The 23,589-nt window shown below is 35.7% G+C and overlaps 1 protein-coding gene across 2 annotated transcripts in view; it reads left to right on the forward strand.

Annotated features, from left to right (window-relative positions):
* Positions 1–23,589, forward strand: part of PSAT1 (phospholipid sterol acyl transferase 1) — a 285,872-nt gene that overhangs the window by 26,804 nt on the left and 235,479 nt on the right. For both annotated transcript variants that reach the window (XR_016358477.1, XM_089808807.1), the window contains exon 2: positions 4,787–4,922. Coding sequence is in view for 1 of the 2 variants with exons in the window: in XM_089808807.1 (XP_089664933.1) it covers positions 4,787–4,922 (136 nt within the window). In the remaining variant the exon portion in view is untranslated. The remainder of the gene's footprint in view (positions 1–4,786; positions 4,923–23,589) is intronic.

Raw genomic sequence — 23,589 nt, forward strand, 5'->3', positions numbered from 1 at the left:
ACAATAAACCAATGTTTCGTGGAGCTGTGCCCCACCTTCCCCCCAAAAAAAAAGAAAAAAGAAAAAAAAGAGAGACCTCATGTCCTCATGACGTAGGGATTTGGAGGAAACATTCTCCCTCAATGCCGTCAAATCTACCACTTCCATTGCGGTGCCACCGAGTTGCTTGCTATGTGTCTCTGGCCATAACATTTGATTGCAACCTTTAACTTTGTGAAAACTAGTTTGCCATTCATTGGGCACTCACAGATATGTTGCATTGCAGATTTTGCCTTGATTTCAATTCATCTCAGTTTGCATATCAGCGTCGACCCCTACCATCGCTCCACAACCGTCCCCTCAACATGCCCTCAACATCCTCAAATTCGGGCCCTTGATCCATTGTCCTTAAAACTTGTCCCCACGTCCTTACGTTCCTTTGTCAAGAAACTCCATAGAACTATAAATGAAACTTAATATAAGACATTAAAAAGGGCACAAGCTTAAAAAAAATAGGTTTACTACTATAAGAGGGATCATGTAAAAAAAGTGCTAGTCCTACATTTGAAGGCTCTTTTGTCATGAATGATTGATCCTACTATTTTAGTGGCAGACTCGGAAGTTTTTACTTGAACCCTCATTATGGTTTAAAATTATCATTTACTAGGAATAACAACCAATAATTGGCTCCACAACATGTTGATGTGTGTTTCATGATAGTACCAACATTGGAATAAAATACCAAAGTATCTTATCCTCTCTTGAGCCAAATCATGTGTATGCTAAGATTGCAAAGGATCATACAATAGACTCTAGGGTTCTTTTATGTCAGTTTTTGATTTTGGATAAGCTCAATGTTTGATGTGATATGTTGGTATTACAAGGGGACTTACTCATTCTAAAGATGATTGAGACGATAATAATGTATGGGAGCTTTCATATGATATAGAAATGAAAGTACATTTTCAGTTTTTTATGATATATGTAGAAATTAAGTGAGGGTATGGTTGAGAGTTCTATTCTAATCCTAAGAATGTGAAAGATGAATGCTACTACAATGAATACTAGGTATGGGAGATTTCATATGGTAATATGATATAGAAATGAAAGTACCTTTTCGGGTTTTTACGATATATGTAGAAAGTAAATGAGAGTAGGGTTGAGAGTCCTATTCTAATCCTAAGAATGTGAAAGATGAATACTACTACAATGAATACTAGGTATGGGAGCTTACCTATGATATAGAAATGAAAGTACATTTTTGGGTTTTTACGATATATGTAGAAAGTAAATGGGGATAGGGTTGAGAGTTCTATCCTAATCCTAAGAACATGAAAGATGAATACTACTACAATGAAATCTACCAATCTTTGCTTCGCCAAATTCAACTACCCAAAGGTGGTGCAATCTTCAAGGGTTGTGCAAATAATTTTCATATCACAATGATCGACATCGTAATAAATAATTTATATCAATTATAGAAGTGAAACATCCACATATGGGCTTGAAATCCTGCATCCACCACATAAACTAATGCGACATAAAAAGGATATGTACATATACTCAATAATGCAAACATTGTTAATAAATGATCAAGGATTAGAGTAAAGACAATACATCTTCATAATCATGCAATACATGAATTATATTTGAATTCCAACTATAGAAGACGTGTAGTAAGGAAGCAAAGCAGGGTGACCTAAGATTGCTGTTCTCCCTCTATACATCTTCTACCATTCTTCTATAATTGTAGTTAACCATGTTTGACCACTAGACATATGAGCTGGAAGGTACTTGCAATAGAGTTTGCAGTTATCCTTTAATCATAGTGTAGTAGGGTGCCTTTATAGTTCTTCCTTAACTGGCACAACAATATGGTGCCCCTAGCAGTTCTCCCTTAATTGCCACTGTTATAGGGTGCCCTTGGCAGTTCTTTCTTAATTGCCACTGCAATTGGGTACCCTTAGCAGTTCTTCCTTCATTGCAGACTCTCCTCTATTTCCTTATGATTGCCCATTGTGAGATTCTACTTATGTTTTAATATTGATTAGTTTAAAACAAAGATGCGTAAGATCGTATAACTAAGCTAATTAATAATGGGCAGATATAGATGCTATTAACTATGGTGTACTAAGAACTATTGTTTCTGTATCTGGAACAAAGCTATACATATACAGGTTTAGTAACTATTGCATTTCCTTAACAATCATAGTTGTTAACTCATATTTGATGATTATCGATGACATATATCTCTCCTTCTATGGCTGACAATAATACACGTATGAAAAATTCTTAAATTTGATATTGCTTGGCATTACCTGCGAGGGTCTCCTTTGCCGCTGAATTTATGAGGGAGTATATACATTACACAGGATCATTGTAAATGATCCACTACAATTCTTTCTATTATATATTGATTCCATCTCATAAATTTCATAAAGCATTGCTATGCTTGCTGGCCCTTGTGCCTCTTGTCCTTAATTTGTATGTGGATGTTGTATTTCAACATTGTTTGATGCTCAAATTTATTTTTGATGATATCTTTTCAATTGTTTATTGAAGGCATTTCATGGTGGGGATATGACACTTAGGCTCATCCTTGCATTTGAACATCATTAACATATTCAAATTGTGCATCTGAGAGCTGGTATTCTTTATGTAGGTTATTTGGCTTGAATAAGACTTGAGTTTTTACACGATCTATTTTCTTTTTGGTGACTTAGGGCTCAAACCTAGTTGACACACTTCTTTGATACCCAAACATTCAGTGTTATTTGATTGATATTTCTGTTCTGTTATTCTATCAGTTGTCATCATCTATGTGGTGTGATATGCCTAATTAAATTTTGAATTATTGTAGCTAGCAAGGTATGGAAGAATTTTATTGGACTGCTACAGCCAACCTTTGTACTAAAATTTATCTGCTAATAGGAGTTGAATTGTCATCATGAAAGTTCTCCCCCACAATGTTTTCCTATGCGTGGCTTCATTTTTGGTATCATGCACATCATTATCAGTAATTACAGTAATTCATGAAGACATTCCCATTATCATATTCTACTGTGTTTTTACAAGATGGTTGTAGTAAATTCTTCTAGATAGTTTCTTTTCTTCTACAAATGGGTCAACTATTCTGGCTGCATTGTATTTATCCATGTATTTTCTCACTACATCACCAAGATTTTGTGTAGTGACCCTTGCTAAAAAGCCACTAGGACTTACCAATGCTGAGGTATGGAATTTTGTCAAACACTTGACATACAATCTGGACTGTACTGCTGAAGAATGAAACTAAATATGTACTATGAAAATTCCGTCGAACACTTGGCATGCACGCAGCTCTACTGCTGTTAGTAAACAACTGATTGCAGAAATTGTTGATGCCAAATCCACACAATACAATGATGCAAATAACAGTGCCAATATATATATGCATTCAATATAGATGTCAATTACAGCTTCATTGTCTCACACAATAGATTCTAACTAATACAAAATGACAGTATTTGTGCAAAGACTATTACACAGTGACTGAATTTTTTCAGACCCTTATATCTGAATATAACATATGCAATTTTCATAATCAAGTGCAATCAAAATGGAACCTGATTACTGCCAAAATGCTGTAGCCGAATGCTGATGATGAAACAACAGTGCTGCAGCCCATAAACTGCTCCCAATCCAGTCCCTGTACCGCCAGCAGGTACAGCCGTACCTGTACTAACTGTACGGCTTCTAGCAAAAATAATTGCTGGGGTTTTAGCTGCCGAAAATGCCAAGGAAAGGGGTGCCTAGGTTAGAAGAATGCCCTCCCAAAATTATAAAATCATACTCCCAGCCGATTGGTAGTTATGAGCAAAAATGTGTATCCATTGCATAACAGGCCCTGTCAAAAACTCCTCAAAAATGCCCTGATTTCTTTCCAGATTGCTCCCAAATGATCCTCTCGAGGAATAAGTAGAGCACAAGTCTTCTTGCAACACAAATCACAAACCCTTAACCAAATCTCTGTTCAAAACTGAATATACCAATGAAGTTCAACATGAAATGGCTGATTACCACATCCAATGTGCAACCTTCAGAAGGTCTCTCACTTCCTCAGTTATGCAATCTCTTGAGAGGTATCGTTCTTAAGGATTATGCTGAATATTTGCAGACCTAGATGGTGCCACAAATGCTCATAGAGAAAAGGTAGTAAATCATCAAATTCCCGTCCCAAATGAGAGGCCAAGCCCTCTATTTATTTACTTTTCTAAGAAGTTACTAAGAACTTCTAGAAGCATCCTTTTCTAAGAAGTTACTAAGAACTTCTAGAAACATCCATTATAAAATCCCATTATAATGCACTTTTATAATAAATAACTTTATAAAAGAAAAGTGCAACTCAACTTAGAATTATAACATGTAGGCCCCGTAAAAAAAATGATAGTAAAATAATATCTCCAAGAGCATAATGAGCCATCAAATCACCAAATAAATGCCAAAATGACTCTCTCACCAAACCCATCTGCCTACGAGAGTCTGTAATAGGCAAATCCACGAACAATGCCATGTCATACTAAAGAGGGGACATTACATTTTGATTCCTCTTTCCATCCCAATGGCATCTGGTTTTCCAAATCATGTATGATCATTTTGGGATAATGTGTGAGGGATATCAATTGACCGAGTAATTATAATTTTTTTGAAATTTCAATCTTGCTAAAATAAATTTATTCTTTTTGAATCTACTATAATTTGTGGTAAAGCTGTGGATTTTATGTAATGATGAAAGAATGCTAACACTGTCAAATTTTCTATTCAATAGGTAATTTCTGTTGTAAATTGTTGGCTTAAGTGCATGATGCTCGATCCATACAATCAAACAGACAATCCAGAATGCAAGTCAAGGCCAGACACTGGCTTATCTGCTATTACAGAGCTTGACCCTGGTTACATAACAGGTATCTATAGCATCTTTTACATTTAAAGGGTTACTTTATATCCAATGAACCATGGATATAACTTCTTTTAAAATTGAACTCTCTTTAATGTCTAAAAACTATGTTTGTAATCTTTCCTGTCAATACAGATTTCATGTGTCATAAACTGATCCAATGCTTTAGATTGCTGTGAGCATGACATGCTTTCATTGTTTAAAAGTCATAGGCATCTTGTATTAAATCATATTCAGCTAAAGCATTACAAGGAGAATTGATTTACTTTTAAAGTTCCATAGAGTCAGTTTCCTTTTGAAAGGCTCTTTTTTTGAAAAAAGGCATAAATGCTTTGACCTGGAGCTATGGATGGTGAGGCCACAAATGGGGGACCTCATCCCAATGGGATTTGAACCTTGATGGCAAGAACAACACAACAACTTAACCATCACAACATGCCACTTTTGGCTTTTTGAAAGACTTTTAATCTAAGTGCAATATGAGATATTAAATGTGATCTGGCATTAAGTATTACAAATTAATTTGTAAAATACTTGCTTGTTATTGACAGTGATCAATAGATCAATAGATACAAATGAATAAACGACATTTCCTCAGGAATTGATCATAAAGAATAGAAACATTCTATTCTAGCTAACAGTTAACTAAAAGTAACAACAAACTAAATATTAGAAACATTCTAATATTTACAATAGATTACAAATAGATAACCATGAAATAATAATTGATAATAATAGAAGCTATCTATAATCATAATATTAAGACCTTGTAAGAGAGGATAAGGTTTTTAATAGGCTATTTGGCATCTACACTTGCACAGAATAGATGTTCAATAGCCTTTACAGTTTGACAATTTCATTTTTATGGACCTTGATCATCCAAGTGTCTCCCTATGATACACTTATTTATATTGAAGGGGGACATAGTAAACCATATTCAGGCTCAAAGTAGTTGTGAAAATTCTATTTACTTGGTACTTCTAGGAGTTTTTGATCAAAATTTCTATTTTCTACCTTCAAAACTAGGTAAGGATGGTGAAATTTTTGCCAAGGACAAGGCTGCAATGAATAGAAGCCATCACAACACTTTGTGCGGAAGAAGTTCATCTCTCTTAAATATTATTGCATTGGAGCAACCATGTCTATCTGTTTGATTTAAATTTTTTCTTTCTGTCACTTTTCTCCTTTTGGAAGTCGATGCCCTTTTCAAGAACTATTGATCATCTTTTGATGATCTTATGAATGTTTGAATCATATTTGATTTCTTTCTTCTTTTTCACATGGATTGGCTACTTTTATTTCACATGAGAACAGTTTGAGAATCTGCAATGCATTTGTTAGAAAAGCTCTCATTGCTCCAGTGCTGAGCCCTTGGATGTGGATGTTGATCTACAGTTTTACCTTATTTAAGAATGCATTTGTTTAGTAACAAGCTCATAGCATTAGAAAAGCTCTCATCGCTCCAATGCTGAGCCCTTTGATGTGGATGTTGATCTACAGTATTGTCTTATTTAAGAATCCTGTTGATCCACACTAAATCATTTTTTTCTGTTTCCAATAGGTCCTTCCAAAAGTAGATTTTTTTGTTGTGAATTGTTCACCCCAATTTTTTTACTTGTAATTTTTCTATCTTCACTGTCACTGCATTTCATGTCAAGTGTTGCAGACAAGGATGGTTTGTTTAACCAATGTAGTCACTGCTGTTTTTTTGAATGAATTTTGATGTATGTGTTTTGAACTCCCAATTGCCAAAAAAAATTAATCTAACTTAAGTAAAATGAAAAAGTTGAATAACATTTAACACTTAAAATGAAAACATTAATCTTACTACTTTTTGACAGCAGAAATATTTAGAACTAATTTTCAAAGCTGTATTCTTGTAATTGAAAGAGTGAATCACTTGCTGTCACTGCATTTCATGTCAAGTGTTGCAGACAAGGATGGTTTGTTTAACCAATGTGGTGACTGCTGTTTTTTTGAATGAATTTTGATGTATGTGTTTTGAACTCCCAATTGCCAAAAAAAATTAATCTAACTTAAGAAAAATGAAAAAGTTGAATAACATTTAACATTTAAAATCACAACATTAATCTTACTACTTTTTGACAGCAGAAATATTTAGAATTACTTTTCAAAGCTGTATTCTTGTAATTGAAAGAGTGAATCACTTGATTTGTCATTCGAATCACCTAGATGAAGCTCTCCAGTCTACAGTCTTTTCTGGGTAGACCAAACTCCAGCAGACAGGCATCAAAGTAACTGACATAACAGAAATCCAAAAGATGTGATTTTGACAACTGTGTTATTTTAAATCAGCTCCAGACTCACTCCTTTCCCAGCACTCAAGAAAGCAGGGGTGAACTCTAAAATGTTCACACAATTTACCAATATGCTTGTTCACTGCTAAACTGATTTTAATTAATTAATTTGTGCCCAGATGTCTACAGTAAGCCTTCAAAATCTGTTACATTTACTAGTATATGCTTCAAAACAATCCCACGACCTTAATCAGGTAGTTAGCAGTTCAGTCTAAAGCTTGACCTTTAATTGAAATTTCAAACCTGCTATTTGTTGTCGGTAAAATCTATAGTGTAGCCGACAAGTAGAATTGTATCCGAAAGGGCATGTGACAGTTGAGTCACCCCTTCGGGAAAGTATATGTACACCGTCCAGAAGGGACTATTGATGATGATGATGATGATGATGACGATCATTATTGTAAGCAGCGTACTTGGAGTGCATATTGTGTATACGAATAAAGCATCTGTTCTGTGTTATATCTTACTGTACTACATGCGATAAGTATCCTTTTATCTTGTATGGTAAACATTTGGCACCGTTGCCGGGGAGTGAACCTGGGTCTACTCACCACTATACTACAACGACTTGCTTATTTCCTTCATGAGATTAGGATGTCCGATGGCCTTTATAGTTTGTTTTAAGGAGCAAGGATGGCCGAGTGTGGAGATTGCAGAGATGTGCTAGGATTGGGCCACTACGAGAGATCCAGGTATGGAGAGCCGAATAGAGGCTTTGACTCAGGAGATAGTCGAGATACAAAAGGATGCGTATTATACCCTTCGGAGGAGCCAGACAGACCAGGTAGCAGCGGAGAGCGCTTGGGAGGAGTCAACTACCAGACTAGCTGCAGAGAGGGCAGCTTGGGGTTCCGAGAGGGCAGCATTGTTAGCTCGACAGAGTCAGCTACATAAGATGGCAGCGGAAAAGGACCAGTTAGCAGTAGAGAAGGAGCGGGTGGTAGAGGAGAAAGAGAGAGAGCTTGGAGAAATTGCTGAAATGATGCAATTAGCTTTGGAGCTTCAGATGGAGGCTGAAGCAGAATTGAAAATACGGAAGGAGCAAGTGTATAGGCTATGAGCAGAGTTGAACGAGCTTTGGGCACGAACAACTACTACACTAGGGACGAATCCCTCTTCTTAGTGTCTAAATATTGATGTAATTTTTTATTTTATTTTATTTTATTTGAGTTTTGTTGTAAGGGTTGTCTTTATTTTGTCGTCCGGGGTAGACTTTACTTTTTGGGGGGATGATGTTGTCGGTAAAATCTATAGTGTAGTTGACAGGTAAAATTGTATCCAAAAGGGTGCGTGATGGTTGAGTCACCCCTTCAGGAAAGTATATGTACACCATTCGGAAGGAACTATTGATCATCATCATCATCATTATTGTAAGCATTGTACTTGGAGTGCATATTGCGTATATGAATAAAGCATCTGTTCTGTGTTATATCTTACTGTACTACATGCGATAAGTATCCTTTTACCCTGTATGGTAAACACTGTTTTAATCTTGAAAAAGGCGATCCTCAAGAAGACTCAAAAATTTAAAAGACACCCAAACTCTTTATATCCTATCAGCTAGAAGGGTCAACATATTTCCAAAAATTCAATTCAAATCTTCACTAGAAAGCCTGGAAACTGCCTCAGGCAGCACCAACAATAGGGAAATTTAATGAAGCAATACCCAGAAAATTATATTCTGATCCACACATAGGTTGAGTCAATATTTGAGCTCACAACCTCTCCAAAGATGCAATGTAGTTGCATAATCTTCAGGAAATAAGCAAATCCTTCTACTAATTTTCCAGATTGATAAAACCACTTTCAGAAAGAGATTAATGCAAATTAAAATACAGAAAATATCTTCATCTTTGAATCAAACCTGATACCAATTCCCTCATAAATTACTGACTATTTACCCACCTTAGCCTCTAAATGAGATTAACTGTATACCATCTCAGAGATATCTTTCACTCCTGAAGACGATGTCTTTAAGGAAGTTTGGTGTCTTCCAAAAGCAAACCAAAATCCTGCAAATTCTTTCTATTCTTCTTCACATATGCATAAGAGAAAATGAAACACAGAAGCTTCCTTTATTCTCCACAAAACCTCACAACAAACTTAGGCAGATGAAATTAAAATAAGTTATGCTTACGCTACTCCATGCCCAACATGAAGTTAAAAATAATATTTTACTGGGTCTGCCTATCCATAGCAAACATAGGAGGGAAAGAAATCAGTAATGTAATTCCCTTATATTTCCTTTTCTTTCATGCCCAAGTGTAAGTACTTTAAGCAATAAAATGGAATATTTCATTTTTTAGTATTTTGCCAATATTGGTGCAACACCAAAATCCAAATAAAGTAATTAATTAAATGCATTAAAGTGCAAAAATGAGAGCTTTTTTGCATTTAATTAATAAATTCCCCTCTAAATTGTATAAATGACTTATGAGTAACCATATGCAGGGCTGAAAGTGTTGGGCGTTGCAAGGTGCGAGGAAAATTGCTTGAGCTAAAAATTGACTTATAAAAAATGGGCAAAAGCTTGAAAATTGATCAAAACAAGTCGAAGAAGGAACTACATAGACTTAAAACCCAAGAGCCCTCCTAACCACACACATAGCCTTGAAATATGCCAACAATCCCCAAATACTTAGGCCTAGGGAGGGGACATTACAGTCCTCCCTTCGCATAATTGCTTTGACCAATCAATTTTAACTTTGGATGCTGAAAAATCTGCTCACTCTCCCAGGTAGCATCCTCAACCAACAAGTTCTTCCTCTGTTCACTCTCCTAGGTTGTCTCTGCTCTTCGTTCCTTGTTTCCGCTTCCTTTTGTGTCTCTCTTGGTCACCTGTTTTTTTTTTGGCTAGTTCCTACCCTGTGGGTTGATTCATGGGTTGGCTATTCTCGGTGTTTGCTCTTTATGGGTTCTTGTTGCTTCGTCTTTTTCGGCCTTCTGTTCCTTTGTCTCTGTGCGTGGATTTTTCTCTCTGTCATCGCTCGGATTTTCTCTCTATATGCATGTGGGTTGTTGCTCGCTCTCTATTTGTAATTGTCTCAACTGTGGGGGGCCTCGTTGGTAGGTTTGTGCATCCTCTGCCATGCTTTCTTTGCTCGGTCTCCCACCTTGCTGGTTTACCGACAGCTGGGCACTGGTTTACATTTCTGCTACTATTTACAGGCTACAATGCGCTTGTTGCTGACCTCCTCTTGCAATTGTTCCCTTGCTGGTCGCTGGACATTCCTTGGATCATGCTCAGCCCTTGCTACCCACAGTCGAACCTGTCTTCAATCCTCAATTCAACCTTGATCAGTGTTCTTTGCTCTCTGCCAGCTCTCTTTGAGCGCCATTTTCGTTGGTAGTTCTGTGCATCCTCCTCTGCCATGCTTTCTTTGCTTGGTCTCCCACCCTGCTGGTTTACCGACAGCCGGGCATTGGTTTACATTTCCGCTACTACTTACAGGCTACAATGTGCGGGTTGCTGACCTCTTCTTGCAATTGTGCCATTTCTGGTCGCTGGGCATTCCTTGGATCATGCTCGGCCCTTGCTACCCACAGTCGAACTTGTCTTCAATCCTCAATTCAACCTTGATCAATGTTCTCTGCTCTCTGCCAGCTCTCTCCGAGAGCCGTTTTTGCTGTTCCTGCAGACTATTCTAGACTTGCTCTCGTAGACTTTTGCCTTGATGCCTTTGTGTGGTCAGCGTATTTGATACTAGTTGCTTTGAGCCATGGATCCTCCACCCACGCCGGTCACCTACTAGTGTCTTGTGGACTGCATGGCCAAACTTGAAACTGAAAGATCTGGTCCTTTCTCTACCCTCCACTGTTGCTGATTTGAAATTACAGTCTGTGGGGTTTTCCTCTATGTTAGACGATGCCTCTGCCAATCTAAGCAGGTGGTTGATACAGGCAAAGAGCAGGTTCGTGAGTTTCGTGACCAGTAGGCTGAGTTGGTGTGCAGACATTCCTCCCTAGCATCTAGAACTGAGCAGCAATTAAAATCACAGGCCTCCATTTGCAGCGATTCCAGCTCTGTACTACTCTCGGGGGCTGAGGAGCTTGTCCAGGCCAAGCTGGCCGATGAGCGTGTTAGTCATAAGTTTATCATTTGCAATATGTCATTGTTATATGATTTATGATCCTCTTGAACATGTTTAAAGTCTTCCTGCTCTGTTATGCGTCTAAACATTTAACATATATTATTACAAACATATTGCAAATCTGAAACTGAAAACAATAAATTACCTAAGTAGCTGAATCGCTCCCCCCAGCCCATCGTTTCCGGGTACGAGTCGATTCGGAATCAGAAACCGAGGGGAATCGACTGTGGGCACGAACAGGAATCGGATTTTCATTTCGTTTCGTTTCAAAGCGATTCTGTGTTGACGTGGTGATTCCACGTCGACTCCAAGTCGACTCCTTGACTTTGACCGCGTGTAAAACCCTAAAATATCTTCGTAAACATAACGCGGCGCGGCTTTTTTTTGGGTTATTTTCACTTCGCGCGGCCGCGTTTTATTTTCTCCTACGTGCGTTTGTGTTTGCTGAGTCTGGGGTTTGCAACTCTCCTGCATTTGCACGGACGACCTCCATTAATGCAACCTCGACCTCGACCTGTGTCTGCGATCTTCAACCACGACCTTTGTTTGCAGACTGTGACCTTCAACAACGTGACGCGACCATTATCCAGGCAAGTCAGCGACCTTCATCTGGTTTTTCCGACTCCATTTTCGACCATGGATTTTTAAAATTTTTTACTGCCACAGTTTCATTCGTTTTCAAGGATAGTTTTAATTTTTACTACCATAGTTTCAAAATTATTATTTCATTTTCGGGTTCAAAAATACATGTTTATTAAATTATATATTTATCATTAGAAATATGATAAGGTTTATAATTTATAAACTTGAGTTTATAGTATATCATATAGTTTATTTAAAAAGGATATACTATATATAGTTTAGAGTATATCATTTAGTGAGTTTATAAATATGATAGAGTTTATAGTATATCATATACAAGTTTATAAACACTAAAATAATCATATTTTTATAAACATATATGATATATATATATAAATATATATATATATATATATATATATATATATTATTAGACTATTACTATTAGTAAATACTAAATGCTAAATAAGTATATTAAATATTATTTATTTCAAATTTTATTATTTTACTATTGAAATTAAATTATCTGTTTTAAAAGTTATTCTTGTATGAATTGCAGGGTGCTAGTAGTTATTCAAATTTAACATGGCAGACACTACTCCTGCATTTACTGTCGACTCAGCTTCACCATTATGGAGGCATGTGAACATATTAGAACATGTTCCTGGTGGAGGGACATGTATTTGGATATGTCCCGGATGTGATGTGCAGTATACAAGTTCATACAGCCGAGTGAAAGGGCATTTGTGTGCGATTCCTGGAAAGGGAATCAAAGCTTGTCCAGGAAAAAATAAGGTACCCATACCGGTTTCTAAAATAGCAGCATATATTAAGGAACAAGAGGAAGCGGATGCAAGAATTGAAAGTAGGTATGGGCATCCATTGTTGAAGACCAAAGGAAGGGGCTCACGGAAGTCACGTGCTTCATCATCTCAAAGCTATACACCTAGTGCTGCTCCTGATATTGTTGTAGAAAGCCATCCATTTATGACGAGAAATGAAGATGAGACTAGTAATCTGAAGAGAGCAAGAGGACCATTGGAGATGGCATTTAGTAATGATTATAGAGATATTGCTGATGAAGCGATTGCTAGGTGCCTCTATGCAAACGGTTTATCATTCAATGTTGTCAGATCACCCTATTGGCAAGACATGATAAGAAAAATAAATGAAGCTCCAAAGGGGTACACAGGCCCAGGTTATGAGAAGGTTCGTACCACTTTATTGACAAAGGAGGTCAAGCATATAAAAACTTCATTGGCTCCTATTAAAGCCTCATGGAAAGAAACAGGGGTGTCCATTATTTCTGATGGGTGGAAGGATGCAAAAAACAGACCCTTAATTAATGTGATTGCAATGTCCCCTAAAGGGGCAATGTTTCTAAAAGCTGTTGATTGTGAGGGTGAAGTAAAGGATGCACAATTCATTGCAAACATTCTCATAGAATGCATTAATGAAGTAGGCTCTCAAAATGTTGTCCAAGTTGTAACAGACAATGCAAAGAACTGTAGAGCAGCTGGTATGTTTGTTGAGAAACAATTCCCACATATATTTTGGACACCTTGTGCCGTGCATTCACTCAACCTCATGCTACAGAAGTTGGGTACTAAAATAGCTTGGATCAAACAAGTTTATGATGAAGCTCAAGATATCCAAATGTTCATAACGAACCACCACTTCTCCCAAGCCATTTTTAGATCATTCTCGCGCCTGGAGCTATTGAAGGTAATCCAAAATTCAAATACTACAATTTTATGTTTTACGTTAGTTATAAGTTTATAACTTATTATCTTATTTATTTCAGCCAAACTATATATGTACATATTCTTTATTTTTAATTACTTGTTTTTTAAATTTTCAAATAGGTTGCTGAGACTAGATTTGCATCAAATACAATTGTCTTGAGACGGCTTGTGAAGGTTCAAGAGGCACTTTCTAGTATGGTGATCAGCCACCAATGGAACACATGGAGGCAATCCAATAATGAGAGGGCAATTGATATTAGGAGAAGGATTTTGGATGAAACTTGGTGGAGTCGTGCAAAATACCTTCTTAGTTTCACAGAGCCCATCCTAGGTATGATACGCTTTACTGACATGGATAAGCCATGCTTGGGGGAGGTTTATGATGGAATAGACTCAATGATTGAGAATATGAGATCTGTCATAAATGCAAAAGAGCAAGACTCTGAAGAAACCTTCTTCAAGGAGGTGCAATTAATATGTGTTGAGCGATGGAACAAAATGACCGCCCCACTCCATCTTCTTGCCTTCTCATTGAGTCCCAAATATTATAGTGAAGAGATTCTTGCTTTGCCAACAAGGGTGCCACCATATCGTGATGCAGAAGTAGGTGAAGGGGCTAGGAAAGCTATTTCTAAACTCTTCCCTGATATTGAAATGGAGGATGCAGTTACAAGTGAATTTGCTGATTTTGTATCATCCACTGGTCATACTCTTGCTGCTATTCGTGACAAGTATAGGAAGGATGCTCACTCTTGGTGGTACCTCAATGGCCACAAATCGCCAAACCTCCAAATTCTAGCAATCAAAGTTCTATCACAGGTAAGTTTGTATATACTATAAACTCTAAATCTGGTTGTCATTTTGAAATTAACAAACTCATTTGATTTACTTAAATTTTAGAGACTCCAATGAGATCTTCCTTTGCTTCATTAGGTTGCTAGTTCATCTTGAGCTGAACGAAATTGGAGTATATACTCCTTCATCCATTCAGTGAAGCGCAATCGGTTGGCATCAAGCAAAGCTGAGGATTTAGTCTATGTGCATTCAAACTTGCGCCTTCTTACTCACAAATCTTATGAGTACAAGGAAGGGGCAGCAAAATTATGGGATGTAGAACCGGAGTCTACTGACTTTGATCTTCCTATTGGTGCACCAGCTTTACCAATGGAGGATTTAAGTAGCCAGCATATTTTTAGTGCAAATACCAGTGGGATTCAATCATCTAATGTCAATGTTGATGACAATCTTTCTATTGATGATGACCCATATGGTTCTGATTAGTGAGCTGATCAGTGATACTGATTTCTAGTATTATTTCTATTGCAAACAATAACTATATTTCATGACACTAGCTCGATCTTTTTTGATATCAAAAACTGAATTTCAGATTAATTACTTATGCTAATTAGTACTTATGTTTCAAAGTCTGAAATTTATAATGGTTTTGTTTAGCTGCTAGCATATGTGTTGGTATTTAAATTCTAAATTTAATTTGTTTTTGATATTGGTATGTTTTCTAGCAGCACACATACATATATTTTATCTATATATATATAGATTTTTTGTATATATATGTGGACGTACCCGTACCCGTACCCAACACCTAAAAAAAAATCTGCCGTACCAACGTTTCGTACCCACGTACCCGTACCCGTTCCCGTACCCGATTCGGCTACTTAGTAAATTACATTTGCAAAGTTTACCATTGTTTGTCTTTTGAAAAACCATTGTCATGGCTCATATTTTCAGATTTTCTATACATATTAAATTATAGTTAAAAAATTTAATGTACCCAAGCACCCACATCCCCTATTTTGAAAATAGCCGTACCTGTACTTTAACTGTACCTAAGTACCCACGTACCCGTCCCCATACAACCTTGATTCTCAGTCAAGAGAGTTGGAAGATTGACATATATGTTTAAATTAAAGATCTAGACATAATAAACCATAGTTCAAAATATTGCAGATATATCTATGATAAGTCTACTTATCACAATATCTTTTGGCTCCTGAGAAGTAACGTCAACTTATCGCAGATAATTTATCAAATAGAAGTTTGAAAATATTGCAGAGAATTTGGTAAAATATTAGCGATATTTCTCTGTTTTATTGCGATAAATAGCAAACTTATCACCTGCAGGTTTGTTATAGGGAGGGATGGCCCAAAAAAGGGCAAAACACATTTCTTTGATTGGAAAAAACAGATTTGGGGAGGAGTGAAAGGGAAAAGAGGAGAAAGAAGCTCCATTAGGATTGGGAAAACATATTTTGATTGGAAAAACAAATTTAAGTTCCTGATGTTTTCCCAAGAAGTTTTTAACTTATCTCCGATATTTTCTGATGTCTTTTTTTTCGGCCCTCAGCGATAAGTTGCCAGTAACAATATTTTGAACTATGTAATAAACAATATAACAAGATTATAAATAGGAGCAATTAAATGATAGTGAACAAACTAATAGAGTGGTAAATGTAAAGTCCAGCCTGGCAACATATTGCAAACAGAAATTAAAGTAGAGGTTTAATGATCTATTTTTCAGTGAGTAATATATCTCCACTTAATGCCTCAAATGAATGATTAAGGTAACAGTATTTAAAAGATTTGATGATTGGAAACAATGACCTCAATTACAAATGATACAATTACAAGGGCCGATTGGAGTTGAGGAACAAACAAAGATTGAAGCACTGATCGAAAGAAGATTAACATACTACAATGCGGCCGCTACCTTTATAGCAGACAAAGCAAATTTGATTCAGTATTTTGTTGGGCTGACCAAACCAAATATTATCAAGAATTGGTCATTTATATTTTGCAAAACAATCACCTGAGTATTATGTATGGTAAATAATGATTATATTGGAGGCAGCACTGTTGATAATGAAAAAACGGTGATCAGAATTTGATGATAGCCAATTATATTAGGTTAGACACAGTAGTGATAATTTAGTGGCAGCAATAAAGACAAAGAATGACATATGTTTATTTGTTAGATTAATAAAGAGAATGTTTTATTTAAAGAAATGCAGTGATTATGCTTCTAAAGAAAGCACTCCATATAGAGACAAATAACAATCAAAAGATACATCTATTTAACACAGAGCAGTAATTAAAGGTTAAGTTAGCACTTAAGCCTAAAATAAAAAGACATCTCCCTTTAAACAGTCATACCTCTTCATGAATGACATAGAAAATATGGAAGTGTAAGATTCAAAGAGGAACCTTCGAGATTTTATGACAAGGGTACTGGTTTGCACTGTGGAGCAGCATGTGATGTATTTACCATTGCCAAGTATACATACACAACAGCATGTTTATTTACTGTAATAAGAAGGCCAGTTTGACTATACATAAATAAACAAATGATAAATAGAGGAAGTATGAGTAGTCACCACTCTTGGAAAGTCATCTCTATTTGAAAGACTCACCTCTCTTCATGAAGGTGATGAATATATAAAGGAGCGGAAGTTTGAAACTAGAAGAAGATAAAGTTAAAATGATATATGAAATTTAAAGCAATGATGGTGAAAATAGAATAATAAGAGTAACAACGATTCATTATGAAAGGGTAGTCATCATTAACAAAAGATGTGATAAAGTTTTTTAAGGCAGTGACTATATAGAAAAGGTGTGAACCTTTCAACATTAAAGAATGAGACACTTATGAGATGAGCATGTGTGGAGTGTAAGGAATACAAGTACTATATCAGATTTTGGATTAAGGAAAGTAATGGAAATAATTGAATTAAAGACCACACTTTAAGCAGATTTATGAAGAAGATGTAAGCTATGTTACCGGATTCGTACCTGAGGCCCTCAAATTGGGTCCGAGTTCGAGTGTGATTTGGATCCGTGAATCAGTTTGTGGCTTTGGATCCATCAATCCAAATGGGCCCACAGTGTTAAATACGAACCTTGTGGAGTAAGGAATATATGTAATATATCATATTTTTGAAGGCGGTTGATTGTGAGGGGGAAGTAAAAGATGTAGAGTTTATTTACTAGATTCTCATTGATTCCATAGAGGCGGTGGGTAGTAATAATGCCGTCCCAGTATAATGAACAATGAAATTTTTTGTAGGAGTGCAGGTGATTTGGAAGAGGCTAGATATGATCACATGTTTTAGACACCGTGCACCATCCACTCCCTCAGTTTGGTGATGCAGGCAATTCGCACCCAGATAAAATGGGTGAAGCAAATATATGAGGAGGGCAAGGAGATTTGAATGTTTGTTACAAATCACCATATGTCACAAGCAATTTTCAGATCTTTCTCCAAATTGGAATTATTGAAGGTAAACTCTAATATTTACTTAATTTAGTTTCATTTATCATCTTATGTCATGTTTTAGATAATTGATTTTTTTGTTGTTTACATATTTTAAATGTGTTATTAACTTACTATTAACATGTTATCAGGTTGTTGAAATCTGCATTGCATCACACTATTGTTCTTAGACAACTTTTGAGGGTAAACAAGGTATTCACAAATGGTTATTAGTAACCAATGGGGCATTTGGAAGCAATCTAATACAACAGGGTCCCAAAAGGTGAATGCAATGATATTAGATGATGATTGGTGGGCTTGTGTGGATTAGGTATTAGAATTCACTAAGCCTATCAGTTTATGCTTCGGTTTTACTGACATTAATAAACCATGCTTGTGGAACATCTATAATGCCATGGGCACCATGTTGGAGAAAGTAACATTGGTAAGTTATAACATAATCCTCTATCCTTGTCTATTAAGATATATCTAAATTATTAATTAACTTACATCAAGATAACTTACATGAACATCATTTGAAATCCTAGATCATACAAAAGGGAGAGAATAATCCCGAGGACACCTTATACAAAAAGGTGGAAGCAATTGTTCTTCACCGCTGGAACAAGATGGCTACACCTTTGCACCTTCTAGCATTTGCGCTATCTCCCAAGCATTATAATGTAGAGGTAGCTATTCTAGGTAGAGTGACACCATATAGAAATGTTGAGGCTGCGAGTAGGTATAGGAGGGCATTTAGTAGACTCTTCAGCAATTCAAAGGTGGGGGCAACTGTTAGGACAAAATTTGGATTATTCATCTCAGGAAAAGATGCAGATCCTATTGCTGTGAATGACCAAAGCAAAATGGATGCTATTACATGGTGTTTCCTTCATGGGCAAGATTATGTCTATCTCTAGCCTCTTTCAATTAGGATCCTATCAGAAGTAAGTTTTATAAGTTTTTTTGGCCACTTGCATTATAGAATTTAAAACTTAACACTCTTGAATTCATCTTGTATTTTTTATTTTTAACTTTGTTGGTTTTCTCTCTAGGCTGTGAGCTCTCCTACTGCTGAGCGGAATCAGAGTACGTGCTTCTTTATCCACTTAATGAAGCTTAAGCGGTTGGGTTAAAAAAAGAAGAAGACTTGATGTTGGTTCACAATACCTTGCACCTCCTAGCACGTAAGGAGTCAAAATACAAGAAAGGGGGCAGAGAAGCTTTGAGATGTCGCACTTGAGTCAGCTGACTTGGATATGATCGTTCAAGATCTTGCTAGAGTCACTTTACTTGATATGTGATGATGAGGATGACACAATGCCCTCTAGTACTAGTGGAACTGGTTTGGGTTCCAATGATGATGATAATCCATTTGATGATTAATGACACTTTCATGAGTCATCAATATTGAGTCATGTTTCAAACTTTAATGAACTATATATTGAATTTTCATTTTGTAATTTAGTAATTCAATGTGATGATTTTCTTTAGAATTGGGAACATGGCCAATAATCAAGTACTTAAATTTTTAATTATAAAGTTTATCTTTGAGATTTGGCATTGATCAATGATCAAGCACCATAGATTCATACTATGGAATGATTTAGTTTTACAATTATGTATATTTATCTTATTTTTTTGTATATATAATGCATATATATACACACATGAATCCATATGAATCATAATGGATTTTTATTTCATGAATCCACAAGCTGCATTCTCGTAGACGAGCCCGAATCAATAGCTTAGGATGTAAGTGAAGCTGCAGATTTGAAAGAGAAGAATATGTATACCTATTGTATTGTGTGTGATAAAGATTTATCATATAAATTGACAATCTTTATCTCAGTGATATTATATGCAGATTTATAAGAGTATATGGCAGAATTATAAAGAGAATAAATGCAGATTTGAGAGAATTGTAAGCGCAGATACAAGAGGATAAAAAGTGCGGATTTGAGAAAAGGATAAGTCCTTTCAAGGCAGATTTTTATGATGAAACTATAAAGGACAGATTTATATGAAAAAATTATGAAAGGAAAATTTATGAGAAGATCATTGGAGTAAAGTACAAGAAGGGAGGTATAAGAGTTGAAGAGATTGTAATGTCCATCATCTGTTGAAGGAGAAACATAGAAGGTGGAATCTTGATTTGGAAGTTTGTGCTTGCTAAAGGAGAGATTGGTGTGTCTCGCTAAGTTGGTGCTTAGCAGTAGGGGTTGGTGTAATAACCCCTAAATGAATAAATTGTAGACTATAAAACTATAAGAAATATACAAGTTTTCCATTGCAAAAGAAATATGTATTAAATCCATAGATATTCATTTACACAGATATATATATATATATATATATATATATATATATATATATATATATATATATATATATATATATATATATATATATATATATATATATATATGTATGTATGTATGTATGTATGTATATACAAATATATACATATACGTACATATATATGCATACACTAATTATATTTACACCACATTCCAAAAGAAAAAAAAAAAAATCATAACATCTACTGCATATACATATACATATACATACACATATTTAAGAATTCGTACAAATAAAATTCAAAATGACAATTTTATAATAAAATAAATAATAATAATGACATCCGTATCAATACTAAAGTAGCGCCCATTGATCGCTTGACCAAAGTCGCGAACTAAGGTTGTGGCCTCTGGTCAGCAACCCATGGTTACTGTCCCTTGAAAGAAGCCGGTGGCATATATATACGGTGGAAGCCCACATGGAATGGGGACAAGTAGAGAAATAGATGAAAGGTGGAGCAAAACAAAAACAGTAACATAAGAACAAACAAGGCAAGGAACGAACAATACATTAAAAAGAACAAGAGTTGGTAGTGAAAGTAAATCTGTACTCATGTAGCAGTGACATAAGAAAAGGGATGCAAAGATTACAAGAGGACAAGGACCCACAACTATAAGGAAATAGGGAATTTTAAATAACAACAATATCAAAAATAGAATAATATTAAAGAGAAGTGTAAATGTGGAGAACAATCAGAGTTATATATATATTTTTTTCATGCTTAATATATATGAGATAGCAGAAAATAATTCATGATGAGATAAGAACTAATATTCCTTATAGTGACCAAGTAATCTTGGTAGAGGGCGTCAATTATGGATGTCAAGTTTTTCTTGCAAAGAACTCAGAGATTAGAGGGCATTCATTTTGAATGTCGAGTTTCTTTAAAGGAGAATTTAGAGATTAGAGGGGTATTCTATATGATTGTCGAGATTCCAAATTGGAATCTAGAGAGAGATTCGTTTTGAATCTCTAGAGACTATATATATATAGTAGTGGTTAATCATATGCATATGTTAGAGATTAGAGGCTTGGTCATAGGTGGGATCTTTGCCAAGTTGTTTTTGTTAATGAGTACACTCATTAATAGAGATTCCAGAGGCCTTAGAGAGGTACTCTCAATGTGATGGTTGCCTAATCGAGAATTATTCACATCAGAGGGTTAGGTAAATCTGAGAGAAGTACCTTCTAAAGATTAGGTAGGTTAACATGGTATTAGTGAATAGCTAATTTAATAATCATTTATCTTATTATCTACTAACGCTTGTTGCAGGTTCTTATAAGTAGTTGATTTCATATTTATATATATTTCATCATGCACTAACAAATTGCTACATTTTATAGGTCCTGATTATTTAATCCAAGAAGCGGGGACATTACTATTGGTGCTTAGAAATTTAGAAGTGAGAGTTGGTGTTCATAAACTTGGGGGTTGGTGTGGAATGCCTAACTCGGAAATCTTTGGAACACAAGGATTAAACATGCACTAAAAATATTCTTCTTTTAACAAGTTACCTAACATCATTATTAAGTAACCAAGTGCAATAGATAACCATCTACACATAATGTATAACTCAAGGAGGATCGCACAAATCACATACTCACAAACACAAGCGAAAGTCTTTGTAACACTTCCAAAGATTCCAAAGCCACTAACAAAGTACTTGGAACAAAGAACACATGTTCCCAAGATTACCTTCTAGGGATATGGTTAACACCCACAAATCAAAAGAGGCCAAGTTGACAACCATTCCGAGCTAACAAGAGGGAGGTGACTGCACTATCAATTCCAAGAAAGATTCTAAGAAAAGTTCCTTTAATGATTAACCTTACAAGTTTATTTACCTTTGTAACACTTCCAAAGATTCCAAAGCCACTAACAAAGTACTTGGAACAAAGAACACATGTTCCCAAGATTACTCTCTAGGGATATGGTTAACACCCACAAACCACAAGAGGCCAAGTTGACAACCATTCTTGGCTAACAAGAGGGAGGTGACTACACTATCAATACCAAGAAAGATTCTAAGAAAAGTTCCTTTAATGATTAACCTTACAAGTTTATTTACCTTATTATTCATAGACTAAGGCATTAAGTTCACATACAAGTTATACAACTATAACCAGACATCATTAAGGCCTGCAAAGCAATAAGGGACCCTTGAGAGTCCAACTTGGAAGCTCTCGCAAAATACCCATCACCTCAAACTATTAGCAACTCTACTAGGCGAATATGTAGTGATCAGGCACAAACATTGATTGCGAAGTGCAGACTTTGAATGACGAGGATGCCGATTTGCGACTAGTGGGCTTCCGAACAAAAAGTCCTAGTCTAGTAAGGTTGAAGGCATTGTTCCTCAGTTGAAGACTCTAGCCTATGTAGACGTCGATTGACAACTAAAAGGGGTTTAAATTGGAAATTTTGTTTTTATACAGAATTACCTCCATGGGAAGATGAATCATCCAAATGTGAATTTTGGCACTCATTTAAATAATCATGAGTGGAAGTACTATGGGATGATGAAATGTAATATGAATTTTATGAATAATCATCACACCTAGTGATATTTCAATTTAGTGAATCTAAATATCTCTATAAGCGAGCATCTAGTGCTCATCTATCTTGCCCCATATGGTGTGATTTGTCACACTCAATTCCATCATTCCAAAAATCAACTTTGGAAGTGACATCATCCAATCATGAAGGGACTCATAACTCAGCTCAATAGGGTCAAAGGTTCCTTCGCAACGCTTTCTATATCCTTCTCTATATTCTAGTCTCCTATGTAACTACTATGAAATAAATTTCTTGGATCTATTGTCTTCCTTGTCTCAATGGGAAACAATCATTTAATATGAATGAAGGTCCTGATTTGAATAAATATTAGCGGAAGAACAATTGGATGATGAACTCTTCAATGAATAACTAGAACTTAGTGATATCTTGATATTATGGAATTAATCATCATTTGTAGAGTGTTCCCCCCATCACAATGTCTTTAAAAAGGAAATTGAATGCCTATTGACAACAACTTGAAGTGCTTGGAATTCATTATGCTAAGAGATATAAGTGTAGTTCACAAACAAGAATTTTGAGAGTGCTTGACAAGTCCAAAATTTCCAACTTGGAAAAAAACCTGGCAAAATTTAACAACTTAAAAGAAATACTGATATCTCTTGAGAAATACAATTTTGTTTGCAATTTTCTTTCACAAAATTTATGAAACAAGTCTAAAGAAGTATGTGGATCTGTATACCATGTTATTAGGTTTGCCTGTTGTATTGATATGGTTTGGTCCAAGTGGTC

The sequence above is a fragment of the Cupressus sempervirens genome, chromosome 11 (genome assembly GCF_028749045.1).
Source record: "Cupressus sempervirens isolate cs-2001-9-10 chromosome 11, ASM2874904v1, whole genome shotgun sequence".
NCBI classification, from domain to species: domain Eukaryota; kingdom Viridiplantae; phylum Streptophyta; class Pinopsida; order Cupressales; family Cupressaceae; genus Cupressus; species Cupressus sempervirens.